The sequence below is a fragment of the Phaethon aethereus genome, assembly GCF_964289735.1.
Source record: "Phaethon aethereus genome assembly, chromosome: 12".
NCBI classification, from domain to species: Eukaryota; Metazoa; Chordata; class Aves; order Phaethontiformes; family Phaethontidae; genus Phaethon; species Phaethon aethereus.
In genome coordinates this window covers 23,255,684-23,272,310 of record NC_138588.1, presented here as the reverse complement: position 1 = coordinate 23,272,310, position 16,627 = coordinate 23,255,684, and the positions used below count along the sequence as shown (strand labels likewise).

General features: G+C 50.6%; 1 protein-coding gene across 1 annotated transcript; it reads left to right on the top strand.

Annotated features, from left to right (window-relative positions):
• Positions 1 to 324: 324 nt before the first annotated feature.
• OAZ2 (ornithine decarboxylase antizyme 2) lies at positions 325 to 13,023 on the top strand (the record flags this gene model as incomplete). Its single annotated transcript, XM_082005020.1, is given in 6 exon segments — positions 325 to 344; positions 3,654 to 3,726; positions 3,728 to 3,808; positions 9,019 to 9,194; positions 10,971 to 11,056; positions 12,890 to 13,023. Coding segments are annotated over 6 exon segments (570 nt in total).
• Positions 13,024 to 16,627: the final 3,604 nt, after the last annotated feature.

Below are 16,627 nucleotides of genomic sequence, written 5' to 3'. Positions count from 1 at the left end.
CACTCGCGCGCCGCGGCAGCGTCACTAGGCGAGCCGGGAGGGGGGAGGGGGGGGAGCGGGGTAGCGCGGCGCGCCTGCGCGGTGAGTGGGCGTGGCGCGGCGCGCGCCTTTGTTTGGGGCGGCGGTTTCCCAGGCTGCCCGGCGCGGCGCGGGGGGGGGGGGGCGGGGCGGGGCGGGGTCGGGCGCGGGCCCGCGGGGTCAGTCGGAGCGCGGCGGCAGCGGGCGAGGGCGGCGGAGCCGAGCGGACGGGCGGACCGGCCGACAGACAGACAGACAGACCCAGCGAGTGAGCCTCCCAGCCAGCCGCGCCGGAGCGAGCCGAGGATGATAAACACCCAGGACAGGTGCGGGCCGGCGCGGTCCCCACCCCGCCGCGGCCTTTCTCCCCCTCAGAGCGGCGGCGGCCGGGTCGGGGGCGTGGGCGGGCGCTGAGGAGGCGGCGGGGGGCAGGGGGAGCGGGCCCACCGCCTCTTCCGAGTTAAAATCCCCATCGGGGCCCCCCTTCTGCGTGGAGGGAGACTCCCGGGCGGGTGTCTGGGCGCAGCGGGGCTGGGTCCCGGGGGTGGCGGGGAGAGGCCACCTCAGCAGCGAGTGTCTGAGCACCCTTTTGCTAATAAACCTTTAGCGCCGAGGGGGGGTTGTGCCCGCCCTTCCCGCAGCCCCTGCGCATCTCAAAGGAAAGGTGATTCCCCCCCCGGCAGGTTGGTTATCAGCGAGCATGAACTTACATGATTTGTGGGTGTTTTTCTCAGCTGACCAAATTATCTTGTGTGTCTGTTCCGTGTTTAGAGTCCCAAAAGTGTCATTTCCTGAGCCTCTATCGTACGGTGCAGATAAGCGCTTGGAGGATGTGTGTAAACCGGCCTTGTTTCTTGGCCGCTGCATGTATGGCCAACACTTGAGCTATGCTGGGTTCAGCAGATGGTTGTTTACAAGTTGATCCTCAAATCGGGTTCCTCAGTGTATGACTTGCAATGGCTGGCAGCATAGTATCTTCTTGTTACGGGCTAAAAGTGCAAACCGCCTGTTTTAAAAAGGGGCGGTGGGTAAAGAAAACAAAAAAACTCGGTTTCTCTAATGTCAAGGGTGCTGCGTGGATTCTTCCATCAGGTGCATGTGTTTGGTGCAAATGAAAACCCCCAAAATCCAAGAAAATGTGCAGCTTTCTAGACCGCAAGGTGCTGGTTGCTGTCGTGGACTGAAAGCAGCGCTGGCCTGGGGCTTGAGGTGCCACGGCTGTTGAAGAGCGGCCGTGACGGGCTTCAGAAGTTGCCGAGTTGTCCTTCGTGTTTCCCAGGGACAGGGCACGGGGTTGAGATCGCTGGAAGCTTAGCAAGTTAAAATTATACCCGCTGGCTGAAAACGTACGCTTGCTTCCAGCTCCTGTTTCAGGCAGGACTCGCTTGAGAGTTTCTTCAGGGAAAGGCCCTGGGTGATCTAAATGCATCTTAATCTAAACCAAGCTGCTGGAAAGCAGCTTCTCAAGAGAGAAGAGAGGCTAGAAGGGAGCACAGTCCTAATTTTTAAGCTCTAAACAGGCCTCAAGGAGCAGAGTTGCAGTCGGCCGCTTGTGTGCGGGTGCATCGAGGGATCAGGCTTTGTTGAGTGCTTGCACGAACTTCCTCCCAGGGTGCTAACGTGCTTCTGGAGGAAGCAGAACCCCGTTTAACCCTGCGCCCTGCACACACGCTCGCTCCCCAGTGTTGCCTGGTGGTGCTGCCCTGCCTGCGCTGCTCTCAGGACCCTAACTGGTTGCCACGTTTTGGAGGAGGGTAGCGGTGGTGTGCAGGTCTGGGCTAGGCAAGGCCCTCGTGCCGCAGGCAGGGCTCAGCGGCTGAAGGGGTCTTGTGTTTTGACTTCTGCATGTGCCAGAGGAAGCAGAACTGGGAAGTGTCTTGAACTGATTTGCATGAAAACTACAGCCTCTCTCTTTCTAATTTCCCCCCCCCAACTACACTTCATTATCCAGCTTCTTGATGCCTTGGCCACAAGTTGGAGAGAGCTATCAATAGTACATTGTTGACTGGGGGGGTGAGGGAGGAGGGAAGGGAATAACAAAGCTGCCAACAGCTTTCTGGGGGTGGGGAACTGCACAGCAAAGTGCTTTGTCATGCCTCTCGACATCCACTACTACTGAATACACACTGGTCCATTGATAGCCCCAGTCATGCGGTGCGGAGGGACTGCATTAATACAAAACGCCACTGAGCATGTGTGCAGAGGGGTTTGCCCTGAGACATCTTCAGTGCAACTGCTTAATATCTTTTCCTAGAGTGTTTAAACAGCCTTTTCTCCAGGCAACGTCTGCTGTGGGCCATGGCACATGGGAACGCTGCTGAAGAGCCCCGTCTAGCGAACCTGGAGGAGGAAATAGGTGGAGGAAGAATCTTTTGAGTTTCCTGTAGAAAGATTATTTTGGTATGAGATGGCAAGCCAAGTTCTTTGCAAATTCTGCCTGTGTCGTAACTGCATTTGCGAGTCACTTTTTGGCATACAGAAATGCCAAATTTCAGTAGTTTGTTTGCAGTCTGGTATACGTTCCAGCATACTGTATAGGTGGTTCACATGGTTCTGATAGTGCAGGTTGGTACTTGGTCTTTGTATACTTAAGCCTGTTCCCTCGTGGAGAGGGATTAGAGTAGAAAACCACTGTCTTGGGAACAAACAGCTCGAGTGAGAAGTTTTAGGACAGACAGTAAGCTGTCAAGACAGCTACAGAGGCTGTCCCTTAATAGCCTTGTTCCTCGCTCCGTGTGCTTATTGAAAACTCTTCAAATTCTCCTTTATTTTGGTCATGTTTATATACCTTTGCGCTGGCATATTTCTTAATGGGAACACCAGGGAATGATTGGTTTCTGTGCATTGCTTTTGCAGGTTTTGTTAGAGGAATACGGCTGCTGCACAGTGCCTCAGCAAAGAGCTTTTGTGGTGCTGATAAAGGGAGCAATGCTCCAGAAGTAAAATAATTTGCTTTCATGAACTTCCTAAAAGCTAGGGCAGATATTAAAGCCTGCGTTCAAAGTGATCCTGAAAGACTGCGTGTAGGGCATCCAAACAAACTTAGAAACCGCAAGGGAAACTTATTTTCTTGCTCTTTAAAAGTAGATCTGTGGGGCAAGCTTGTAATTTTTAGGGTTGGGGTGAAGGATGCTTGTATGATGTTTCATTTGCATGTGAAAAATGTCAGCTCAGACGTCGTAGAACCTGTTGAAAATATCTGCAGAACCAGCCCTTTCACTCCTCCTCGTTTCGACAATGTGAAACTTGAACCTCCTCCTTCTGGGTCCTGTTGATCTATTTGTAGATATTTGTCTACAGAACATGTGTGCTCATCTGGTCATGCGTTTCCAGCCATCTGGTATCGGCAGCCTTCCAGGCGTCCCTTATTAGCATGAGGTTGCTCAGCACTCTCTCTGGGTTCTTGGCTGCAAAGCCCCTCCTCCGCGTCTAACAGAACAGCCCCGGTTTCTGGTACGACCTGGGCAGCGACTGGTTTTAATGTAGATGTCTGGGTGCTAAAGCCTCGATAGCTGCCTCTGATGTGCTGTGGAGGAGCAGGGATACGAGTGGTTTGGGGTCTTGAGGAGCTGTAGCATCCAAAGTGTGATCCCTGCTAATGTAACCTGGTGTTCTCTCTCTTTTTCTTGCAGTAGTATTTTACCTTTGAGTAACTGTCCCCAGCTGCAGTGCTGCAGGCACATTGTTCCGGGGCCTCTGTGGTGCTCCTGATGCCCCTCACCCACTGTCGAAGATCCCCGGTGGGCGAGGGGGTAGCAGGGATCCTTCTCTTTCAGCTCTGATATATAAGGTGAGAAAGATCTGACATCTAAATAATGACCTGTACCCGTGTTGCAACTCTGTTCGGTTCCTTTCACAGTCTGGTGGGAATAAATGTGAATAACTCCAAGGTAATAATTGGGAGAACAGTTAATTTTTCAGCGACCCTCTTGGCAGGTTGCTGAGCTGCATGCAGCGCTCTCCTGCTTAAATATCACCTCTTTGTTAAGAAACAAGACACCTTTTCTTAAAGGTGTGCAGCAAATAATTTACTAGCCCTGTTCCCAGAGGCCTGTTTTTGGCTCTTGAATGCAGAGCCAGCAGTATCAAAACATGAAACAACTTCTTAAATGTCTCGCAAAAGGAGGAAGTGGGAAGCAGAAAGGTGAAACACAGAGAGAGAATGGTTGATAAGCTCCTTCCTGCGCCGTAGTCCGGAAAGTAGAGCTGTCGGGGCCTGGCAGCGGCCTGAACTGATGTAGAGTTACTCCTGACTTCACAAAAGGGCGAGGCGGCTGGCTGTCTCGCAGACTGGAACGTTTCTAGAACATCTGCCTAGGATGAGGCAAGATCAGGAAGGCTTGGTGTCTTGAGACTCGCTTAGCAGCACGTGGATCTGTGTAGCGGTTGGCCCTCTTCATCCTACGGGACCTTTCCTTTCCAATGAGGAGACCTGCCTGTTCCTTGCTGTAGAATAATTGGCACTTGTGCAACTTTGCATTGTGTTAGGGTGGCACACATCTGTCTCCCTTCGGGGATGGGGACTGCTTTTCCACAAGCCAAAGTGTTATCAGATGAGGTAGCCTGAATTTGTGCTAAGCTTGCCAACTTGGCTGTTCAGACAGGAGTGTTGTCATAGGCGTTAGACTTGATTTTTAATTACCCTGTGGGAGGCACACAGACTTTTATGATGAATAGATACAGGCCCTTTTGGGTCACAGCTACCAAAGTTTCCTCTTGAAATTCATGAGAGGATCACAGACCTCATGGCTGCTTTCAGAGGAGGTTTCTCTAAATGCAGCCTTGGTGAGTTTTTAGCATGTGCCTCACCCGCTTACCTTGTGAATGAAAGTCAACCTCTGTAGCCTCTTAATAATAACATCAGCTTAATGCTATCGAGTTGACTTGTCACAGATGTTAGAGGGATATGAAATGCAGAGGAGCAGTGGAGAGGTAGCAAAGAGCACAGCAGGCTTCCTGTTGGATGAAAAAGATGCATAAATAGCTTCAAGAGGGTTCAGGACAAATAACCAATTCCCTCTGGGTGGGAGGGGCTGAGAAATAGGGGACCTTGCAACTTGGACTCCTGCAGGCCAGCTTTGCCATGCCTGGCGTACACGCAAGGTCCGAAGGCAGAAAATGGGCTCAACGTGGAGGAGGTGCTGGTGGAAAGAACCACACTTTGGAGGTGGTTGATTTCAGTATGGCCTCGAATTTACACAGAAGCTTTTGGCAGTGGTGCATAGTGCATAGGTGCAGGGGTTGCTGCCTGTGGGGACCTAGATAGCTGCATCCCAGAAATGAGGATGCAATTCTTTCTGGTTTTTTGGCTGACAAAACCTAGCAGAATCTCAGAAAAGCAGCCCTTTCTGTAACATAGCTCACCCCAGAGCAGAGTGGGCTGCGCTGCCCAGTGGTTTAAAGTCCAGCATCAGACAGGGGTTACTGGGACTCTGCCCCTCTCAGTCGTCCGCTCAAGTTAGCGGTGCCGTAGTTACAGCAGGCTGAGGTTTTCAGCCAGCAAGCTTCAGCGTGACCTGGAAAAGCATCTGGGCCCAAAAGCTTAAGTACTTTTTCCAGCTGTATCAGCTGTTCTAGTTCAAGGGATGACCTTTCGGAAGGAGCCTGCCTCCTTCGGAGTACGCAGCCTGGTGCTCGTATACAACAGCGCTATAAATTAAGCAGCTGGGGCTCCCTGTAGTTGCTGCGATTTTTGTGTTAAGAGAGTTAATACTCGGCCCTTCGTCAAGGGAGCTTTGAGCTGGGAGTGCAATGGTGATCGGCATCAGTGCCGCGCAGCCAGGACGGGCTTTCTGCGAAGGGACGTGCTCCGGCTAGCAAACTTGGCAGGAGGCTGCAGGTGTAGCACATGCCAACAGGAGGCTGCTTGCACGGTTTTCTCGAGTCGCTTGGCTATGGTAGATCATAACATCCTTTCTTCTTGCGCTGCCAACACGTAGGGGCCTCCCCCCCGTCCTTCTCGGGACATCTGAGGAGCGTAGCCGGGTTGGAAAACCTTGCGCTCAATGAATTGTAACCAAGTGGAAGCTGGGCCTTGCGGCTTTACTTCACTGAAATGGAGCCCAGGGCTGGAGAGCCGGTGGTTTAAGCTGCTGTGTATAAAAGATAGCCTCGCGGGGGTTTTTTTGCCCACGATAGCGTAGCGGGGAGATTTTGCAGGGGTGAACTAAAACCGAACATTTGTTGCATAAACAGGATTTTGCTTTGAGCGGCTTCCAAAGAATTCTGGGCTGCTGCTTCACAGGAACAGCCTCTCTCCCCAGCATCTCGCTGTCTCTATTTTGATGCCTAGAAATAAAATACCAGCTGCCCAAGATAGGCTGTGTAAACGTAATTCCCACTGAACTGGGGGAACTGGTTCTCTTAATCCCTGCGGTTTGGTTTAAGTGGGCTGTCGCATTAGGGGGCTCTTAAGTGGAAACACCTCGCTAGGCTTGGAGCACAGGGCATAACTTCTGGTGACAGAAGGGCTAAGCCAGAAGGCTTGGAAAGCTTTTCCCCTCCTGTTGCAGGCTCCTGCCAGTCTTCCTGCACGAATGCAGGCATGTGCCTCCCCCTCTGATGTGTCAGTCCCAGCCTGCTTTTCTCAACTTCTCCCTGTTCTTGTTTTCATGAAGTATAAGAAAAGAAGCATCTGTGAGCTTTTCTTGAGAGAAGGAGCTTTTCTGAAACAGACACACTTTCTGCACAGTGACAACAACTGTAAGAGGATCCTATAAAGTCACTGGTGAAGGATGTGCATATAATCTTGGTTTTGTTTTTTTTTTAAATACACCTTTCTAGTGCGGAGCTCTTGCTGGGCTCAAATCTGACTTGCTGCTGGCTCTGCGGTGGCTTTATCAACAGCAGCCTGACTTGAGCAGCTGTCAGTAGGCTTTTTAGTGCACTTGGCTTAAAACTGTAGTAAAACCCGGCAGCAGGCGCAACTACAAAAACTTCTTTCAAAACTCGATGAATAAACTTATTTCCTACAGGATATTTATTCTGAAGAAGTGTAAACTTGTTTTTCAGCTAAGCTTTGTGGACTTTAAACAAATGGCAGCTTCCCCTCACCAAAGACAGGCAGTTCCTGATTTGCATGTGGCATTACTTTGTCACCAACATTAACATAGTCCATGGCTTCTTCCTTGTCACAATAGTCAAACCAAGAGGCATCTATTTTAATACATGTGGTAATAGGAATTAAAACACTGGGACACAGGCCTGAGGAGCCTAGAAAGGTTCTTCAGAGATTTTTTTTTTTTTGCTGAACTGCTGGTCTTTCAGTGATGCTTTTTCCTTAATAACTCACAGTACCTACAAGAAAACATCTGCTTGAAAAGCGGCGATACTGAGGAGTTGTCCACCCTCTTACTGGGCACCGCTGGCTGGCGATGTGTTTGTGCTGCCCAGCTTGTAAATGCTTCTTCACTGCAGATCCAAACTGGGCTAAGTTTTCCTTGCTGTACTGGCTGCCTGTGTGTGTTGGGGACAGAAATAAGTATATGTCACTACAAAGCATTTATTAAACCTCGTCTGGTGAGCAATGTCACTTGTGTCATTGTCAGTCCAGCTGATCGCCAGTAGATGAGAGTTCATCATGAACTGAATTAATCACCCTGATAAAGAAAATGCCTGGAGGCTGGGTGGTTGCTCACCTAAGGACCTGATGGAGTAAAGGACCTTCCACCGCACTTATCGCTGCTGTTGAGGAGAGGGGGGCACAGGGCTTTCCCAGCTGTTCCTGTGACTCGGAGCAGATGTCACTTGTATTATCTGGCTTACTTCTGCCCTTCAGAGCTGGGCAGGTGACTTTGTCAACGTGTGAGAGTCCGTACGCGTAAGCCTGTAACCAGGCAGATGGGAACAGTTCAGCTTCCGCTGCAGTTGACAGCGTTAGCTGGGCAACCCAGTGAATTTGTTTGCCGTTTCACTGGGGCTCTTTGCAGTGAAATGTGGAAATCATTATTGGGCAAGCCAACCGCCTGCAAAAATTGTCAGGAGGAGGAATGGAGTTTAACCATGAAATTGTTTTCTAGGAACTGCTGAGCTGAATCTGAGGTGGACTGCATGCTTGGCATTCTAGTTAGAGCAGTGTTGGAGAGGGACGTGTACATTTGTGGTCTCTGGAAAAGACCTTGTCACGATCTTCAAATCTGTGTAGCTTCTTTCTGTTCTGGGATTCTCTCTGCGCTGTGTGTTTTCTTCCCTCAAACCACTTGCCATACCAGTTGGCTGTAAAATCTGGGAAAGCAATTTGTGGTCATACCTTAAACAAAAAGACTGTGTTGGGGATTGGGGAGACGATGAAATTGGTCAGACTGCGGCAGCAGATGCTTTTCCAGCTTGTCGGTTCAAGCTGTGTTCTTTGAAGGTAGTTCATGAACTGCCCTTCAAAGATGCGGCTGGGACCTGCGGTGAATGAATGGACTCTCACTACCCAGAAATCTAATACAATGTAAATATGCAAAACTGCATTCCCTGGAACAGGAAAACATGACTAGAAAATCACTCCGAGGACTGAGTAATCATTGTGGTGTCTCCCTGAGCCAGTGAAAGGGGAAGGGAAGAGTATAATGTTCTTCTTAGTAAAACTACATTATTTTGCATTTGCATCTCTGTCGTTATGGCTGTTTATAATGCAGGACTTCACTTTTTTTGTTCTTTATTTTTGTGTTAGGTTAGAATAAAAGCAAGGTATTACAGGTAGGTCAGAACAAAAGCTCTTAACCGCTTACGCCCTTGTTTAGAGCGCCGGGGCTCGGACATGAGCTTGCAGCTGACTGTGTGTACCTTCGAGCCATGGTGAGTCTCGCGGGGGCGAAGATTAGCAATAGGCTGGAACTCTGGATGCGCACCAGTCTGTAAGGGCTGGTCCTTTTTCAGGAGGGCCTTCCCATTGTAAACACAGTCCCTTTGCACGCTCACTTAAGCATGATTTCTTACTTTTTTTTTTGGTCTACAATCTCATGGATAGTTTTCTTTGACCCCGAAGCATGCTCTCCTCCCTCCCCTGCACAGGACGAGAAGATCACTGTTAACCAAGATGTCCCAGTGCACGAAGGGAAGCCTCATATTGTCCACTTCCAGTACAAGGTCACAGAGGTGAAGACCTCCTCTTGGGATGCAGTGCTCTCTAATCAGAGCCTCTTTGTGGAAATCCCTGATGGATTATTAGCTGATGGAAGCAAAGAAGGGTAAGTTCAGGATCCCAGAGCTGTGCCCATGGCTCCACAGGGAGCAAGGTTTTGCTTACATGGGTGACGCTGTGCGTGCGGGGAGAATGGGCTGTACGTACAGCAGCACAGTTCCAGGTTTGTGTATCTGAAGTATGTCCTTACTCCCTTGTCCTCAGAAAACTGTCCTCCTGTTAGTCCTCCATATTTTTTTTTTCTCCCTTTTTATTGATCATTTCAGATGGTTTACTGGTTTTTTTCGAGTCCCTATCCTAATGAAAAACGAGCAATAAATGAGCGGAGTGATTCTTTGCATACTTTGATATGGAAAATCTACAAGCCTTTCTCCAATATTTATTTTTTTTCTGCTGGCCACTTGGCAAGCTTATTTTGGCAGGCATTTTCCTCTCTTTCAAGGGAAAAAAAAAAACCAACTCCATTATATTGATGTGCTCCTTCTCATCAGTAGGTGGGTCTGTGCCTGGAGTGCTGCCACGCAGGCGTTGGGCTCTGCCAGAGCCACTGATTTTTCTCCGTTGGCAGAATACGGTAGTGTTTTGTCCAGACAGCTCTGCTCTGGGAAGTTTGTGTAAACGCAGCTTCCAGAGCAGCTACTTCCTGCCAAGTGCTTTGCCAGAGATCTCCGCTGGCGGGGAGCACTCTGGCGTAGATGTGGCTTTACTGGATTCCTCTGCAGAGCTCTCTGAAGTCCTCCTAAATCTCCAAGTAAGGTTCATCTGTAAATGACACAAGCCAACTAAGGAGGAAAAAAAAAACCTCACTGCGCACCTTCAGTAAGTGCCAGTATTCTTACTGTCTCGCACTTGTCTCAGTTGACTCTGAGTCCAGCTAAAGGTTTGTGTTATTTCTTGAGTCGGCCTGTAAGTCCTTTAGGTGTCCTGGGAGCAGGTTTTTCCAGGAGGGTACTTAACCCGCCTGTGTCACTGTGACTTAATGCCAGTTTTGTAAGATTTATTTTTAGCTAGGTAAAACAGCCTAGTAGAGGCTATAATTAAAATAGTTCATTACCATATGAACAAAACCCTTGCAAATTTAATCTCCCTCACTGCACTCCAGTCTCGCTGACTGCTGTTTAATTAGATGTCGATTGAAGCCCTGTTTGTCACCGCTCTAGCAGCCTGCATCGTAAATGGTGACGAGGTCAGCAGTGACAGTGATGGCTCTGCCGTGCCGATCCCCGGGGCTCAGAGAGGGGTTAATGCGGCACTGCTTCCGTCAAGAGGTGGCAGAAATAATTTAGCTGGAGAGGCAGGAAGCGTGGATTCGGGGTCCATCAGCTGTGCCATCCAGCTGATTTGTTCAGGAAACAGCTTTGCCTGTGCACATGCTCCTTCAGTAATGCTTTTTTTTTTTTTTCTTCTGCCTGGCATGAGCTTCTTTTTCCCCGCATAAGGTGCAAAACTTGCAGATCCCCTCGTGTATGGTGCTGGCAGAGGGGATGTGGCCTGGCTCGGGATCTGCTGCCGTATTCAGCTTCCTGCATACGAAGGCTCCTGGGCAAAATCACTGGGTGGTGGGGGTGGGTGCACGCTGGCATGCGGACGCCGAGGACAGTGACGCGTTGGGTGACTTGGTGTGAGGATAGTTCCTACTTTTGCAGGGCTGGATAGTGAAGCAGGAAGCCCATTGTTTCAGCACCCATTGTTCACTGGAAGGGGTCTGTAAACAAGTAATCTTTCTGCCTGAAAACATCCAAACAGTTGATAATGCTCAGAGGCTTCCTTGGGACAGGAATTCCTATAGCTCATGTTCTTTTGTTTTCTTCCTCCTTGGCAGGTTGTCAGCACTGTTGGAGTTTGCTGAAGAAAAAATGAAAGTAAACTATGTCTTTATTTGCTTCAGAAAAAGCAGAGAAGATCGAGGTGAGAACTCGCCTCCGCTGTCAGGTTTGCTTCCTAGATCTAAAACGGTGCTGCTGGAGCTGCACAGAAATCTGGTAATCCCAAGGCAGGGCTCCACAGCACACTTCCTACTGCAGCAAATGCTACAGGCATAATTTTCATGTTGTTCTTGCAAAGGAAGAAATAATTTCTCGTGGAGAAAATAAGTCCTTTCTTGAGACTTAGGTATTTTGGGTTTCTCCAGCAGGTATGCTTTACTGTCTTGCAGCTAAATTATTACTAGTACTTGTATGTGGAAAGCTGCTCCTGAGCAACTTGGAGTATTTTCTTGTCCAGAAATTGGTTAGTATTTCTCCTTTGCTAAGGAGTGAAGGTCTCCATTTGGCACCAGGCTTCTGCAGTTTGGAAGGAGAGACCAGGGAGAGGTTATTACATGGGAAATGAACGCTTGTAGCTTGTTGCCCTGATGTTCATCTGCTTTTTAAAGATCTCCCAGCACTTTTGCCCTTCCTAGACCTACAGGAAGGTCTAATCCTGACCCTGGCTATAAATGCTTATGGCTTAAGGGGGCTGCATTAGGATCTAAAGATAGATGTGTTGGATGATTACAGCATGGAAGTTTGAGGAGATTTGTGGTGAGCTACCAAGCGATGGATGTGTCATTTTAAATCTTACTAGACGCAGGCTAGTAACCAAGCAATTGCCATGGCAGGAGTAATTCAAACCTTAATTCTAATTTTACTCTGCTGCTTCACAAGTGGCACTGTCTTCTCTGAAACAAAGTGCATTATTAGAGCTAAGCTGTGCTCAGCCCAGGAAGATGTCATTCCGTGTTACAATGCCAAGAATAATTTTCAGATTAAGTTCTTGCTATAATGTCACTGCCACCACAGGTGACCTCTGCAGTGGCTGGTTACAGGAGACATCTGATAATGGGTTTTGTTTTTAAAAATGGGCTATGTGTTGCTCTTGGACCTGCCTTATTTATATGCGTTCTGGAGCGCTCCAGACCCTGGGTCCTTGTCTGTGCAGCTGAAATTCAGTGCTGTCTTGAGAATATATAGGAGCTCCTCTGCATGACCGTTAGGTGGCTTGAAGCTGATCATCAGAAGATGCTGTAGAGATTGGATGCTGCACCAGGGTAACTTTCATGGGTCACAGGGAAGTGATCGCTTTAGTAACAAGCGAGCGTGCATCCAGTCACTGGGTGACACAGCCTTGTCTGAGTGAGACAAGGTGTGTGGGGGGGCTTCCAGACTGACCTCGCTCTGAATTTCTGTGTGTAACCCATGGTGGCTTTCCTGGGGGACCGCACCAAGCTCTGCTGAGCTGTCTTGAGTTTCCACTGAGCTGCTGGTCCTCCTCACAGAGGCAGCAAATTTCTATCTAGACCCTGAGTAAGTAGATTCCTGTTTGCTGCTGTTTGACCCACTCAGGGCTCAAAGGGTGCTGCAATCCATGTAGGTACATAACGAAGAATAAAAACTTTGACGTGTTGCAGGATGGCCACGTGCATCCTGGCAAAGCGGGTCTGTGCAGCTGGTGCAGGTAGATAACCAGCCGTCGCTGTTTCTCAGAGAGGATGGAACAGACATTGCAGGATAAACATGGACAAACCTGCTCTGCTGCACAATGAAAATCCCCTTCATGCTTAGCAGCAGCTGTGATGAATGCAGGAAGAGACAAAACCTCCTGTCTGGGAGGGCTGTCATGTTAGAATGGCTTCTTTCTGTGCAGAAAGCTCTGGATGTGCTTGCAGAGGGTGTTTGGTGCACATTGATACCTGTGGCTTCTAGGGTGACGCAGGTAAAAAGGATTATTCCTGGTGGTAACAGATTTCCTTCTCTTTGGTAGCTCCACTCCTGAAGACATTCAGCTTCTTGGGCTTTGAAATCGTGAGGCCTGGTCACCCCTCTGTCCCATCGCGGCCAGATGTGATGTTCATGGTGTACCCCCTGGATCAGAACTCTTCCTCTGATGAAGAATAGCTGCAGCGGGGGACTCCAGTGTGACCTGAAGATGCTGTTGAGGGGAGAGAGGGTTGCACCTCCTTTCTTGAGGAAAGGGAAAACAAGCATCTGTTGGACTGAAACTGCATTTCTCATTGTTAGATTGGCCTGTGTATCCTCAGAGTTGACTATCTCATTGAAATGTGTTGCCTAGAGAACTATATATACACACATGTAATCACCAAATAGTAAATGGAAGATGTTTATGAACTGGTATAGGAGCTCTTTACGTGCAGCTGCGTGGTGTGTTAGCCTAGGGGCACCTGGTGCCCAGGCCGTGCGTGGGGGAGCACAGCAGTAGATGCGGTATCAACTCCTTGACTTCTCTGAACCCGTGTTGGTCCTTTCGCAATCACTCGATGTGCGCTCATCTGACAACTACCTTTCTGTTTTTCACTCAGACTCTTTAGGTAGAAGGCATGTTTTGGGTGTTAGGTGTGTGGAGGAGACATGCTCAAGCTAACCTTTAACACTACATTAAAACCCCCTGTGCGTCTCTGCTTTGGGGCGACCCATGCTGTTTTAACTGGTCTAACTTTTTTTTTTAAACTTCTTGCTCTTCCAGCTTTTGTTTTAAGCAGTCCTAACTCTGTTCAATGTTACCACTGCACTATCACAGTGTTCAATAAAAGGGGCATTCAGATGAACTTCACACAGCTGGGGCTGCTTATTTGACAGGAACAGAGCCTCTGGTGGGCCTCCTGCAGGGCCATGATGGTTTCAGAGGGTCAAGTGAGTGTTCGGAGCGATACGTCCGCTCTGGGGGAACGTTTCCTTCCCTGCCTGCAGTGTGATGGTTGTGAAGGTCCAAAGAGCCAAAAAAGCTCACGCCTTTATCCTCTGCCCAGGGATGGGTAAGGAGCAGGCCCGTGGCCGTCACCTCTGTTCTTCCTCCTTGCCTTTCCAAAGAGATGATCTCAAGACTTGAGACACCGAGCCAACGGCTGTATGCAAACCAAAGGGGGTTGCCTGTGGGGGCTGGCGTGGACAGCGGATCCGCTGGTCGCGGTGGGCTGCTCTTCCTGTCCAGAGCTGTCCCAGGTTGGAGGGATGGGGCTGTGGTGCTGGCAGTAGCTCCTCTTTCAACCCTGCCCCTTCTGATGTTGGAGAAGGAGGTTGTGCTCTTGTCTTTGTGCCATGTGGATGTAACCCGGCTGGCTTTCTCTGAAGGCCCCGGAGGTGTGCCGTGAGCTCTCTTCCTGGCCTGGCTGCTTGCGTGTGGAATTGTCCTTGTGTGCTTTGTTGTGCTCTTGCCCTTCTGTGGAGGATTTTGTTAAAAGCTGAAGCCGAGCCATTCCATAAACGTCATGGTCAGTGTTTTCTGTTTGGGGGAGAGAGGTGGGACTGGGATACGAGTTTGTGTGAATAAATCATCTTAAAGTCTGTGTGTCTCTTTCCCTCCTTCCCTTCCAATGAAGTGACAGGGCTGGTGCCTCTAATCCCTCTTCAGTGAGGCATTAAATCCCAAGTCTGGCTTGAAATGGAAGGCTGGGCTGTGCTGGTGGGAGCATCTCTGATGTAGAACCATGTAGCCCATCTCTAGCCCCTCTAGTGTTGGCTCTGCAACAGGCATTGCCCCTCCTCTCCTCACTCCAGGTGCAGGGACAGAGGAGACCTTGCACCTCTCCCCTGGCTTGGAACAACGCTGCTTTCTGGTTCTGGCTTTTGAAAGGCCAAGTTTTATCCCTTTATCCCAGCTGGAGCTGCCTCCCAGGCCCTTTCCGCAGGCTGCGGGGCCCTGCTGCTGCCCCACGGCGCTCTGCTGGCACATCCCTCATGCCAGGGGCTGGCAACTGCTTTGCTCCTGCCTTACTGGTGAAATGAAGTGCAAGGTTCTTGTCCTGGGAGCTTGGGATGAGGATGTTCTCCTGAGCTCGTTAATCTGTGGTTACGAGGCTGTGCCAGTGCGTATGCCTCTGCCTGCCCTGCCCTGGTTCAAGCAAGTGTGGTCGAAGGGAGAGGTCTCGGATCACCCCGTGTCTTCAGAAATATTCCCTCTTGAAAATCTAAAAGGTGCTTCCTGTTTTGCAGGGTGCTGCCTCCTGCACAGGTTCCCTCCAGGGCAAAGGCGGAGGAGCCAGGCTCTGTCCAGCTGCCTCCTGCAAAGGTGGGCTTGCCTGGTGTAGGGCAGGACCCCCGCACGCTGTGGGGCAGCTGCCCAGTGGTGATGATGCCCAGGGATTCAAGCTTGGGGGCTTCTGACCCAAATTGTTGTTGCTTCTGACCCAATTGCTTGGCTGCAGCATCCCCAGGTGCAGCTGTGTCTGCTGGTGGCAAGCAGGAAGGTGCTGGGGGTCAGGACCTGCTGCCCCACTGGGCCACCCTGCCACAGCCTCGGTGGCTGTGGACCAATGAGCTTGGTATCAGCACAAAGCTTAAGCCCTCTCAGATGCCCCAGAGATGGGAATCCCCTTCCCACCCCCCACCCCAAAAAATCACTGGCCACAGCTTTTGGGGGACAAAACCCAGAATTTGGGGGAGTGGAAATGGAGAGAAAAAGCCACCCTCACAGGTTTGTGATTGTCTCTTAAAAAGATTTATTCTCTCTCCTTGCCCAAATGTACAAAGGCAAGAAGAGTACAGTTTGTATATATATATATTTATATATATATATATAAAAAAACAAGGAACTTGGTAATAATGTACACTTTACAGAAGGGCAGAATCAGGAAGACTGAAATGAAACCCAACACAGCAACGCCAATGGAAACAAGAGCTATAAACACCAATGGTTTGATGCCCTGGCCGGCCACCCGGGGGGCCGGGGGGCAGGGCACCCCAGGGACAGGGGAGCGGCACCGCTGCGGGGGGCCGGGGCACCAGCCTCACGGGCAAGGGCTGACCAGGAAAACCCGGAAAACATCAAACCTCAAACCTATTCTGCATAAACCGTTGTTTCAGTTAACACCTAAAGGGAGACCCAACTGGGAAGGTGGGGAGCAGCCCCCCAACCCCCCTCAACTGCCAGCAAAGCCTGTGGCACCCCCCATCACCCCCTGCACAGCCCACACGCCCTCCTCCGCGCCCCTGGAGCTGCTGGTGGGCCCCGGCCATGCCGGGAGCCAGGCTCTGCCGGGGCGGCCGAGGCTGCAGGTAGGAGCAGCTGGTGGGACGATCCTCCACGGGTGGGATCCGGGGCTCCCACCATCACCCCGACCCCTCTGGTCCCCAGCCCGGCGGCTGCATGTGGCTCCGTAACAGGCGTGGAGTGTGTTGAGCCGTCGCTCGGCATCGCCTACCCTGTCCCCGAGGAGCGTGCCGGGCCACGCGGCCCCGTCCGTTGCAAAGACAGGAGTGGAAGAAAAAATGAGTTGAAGAACGACAGACTGGGGCCACAGTGCTGCCGGCACCTGACCCAGGGTGAGACCAGCGAGCGCCTCCGTTCCAACTGGGTAATGTGGGATGGGGGGAAACGGGATGGGGAAGAAAACAAAACCCAAAACAACAGCTTTCAAACAATTGCTTTTTACAGTATGTACAGAGCCCGGCGGGCAGAGCATCCCGGTACAGCGGCCCCTCGGGGCCGGGTGCGACACGGACACACAGACACAACCGAGACTGACGGTCCCCTGTGCTCCCCTGG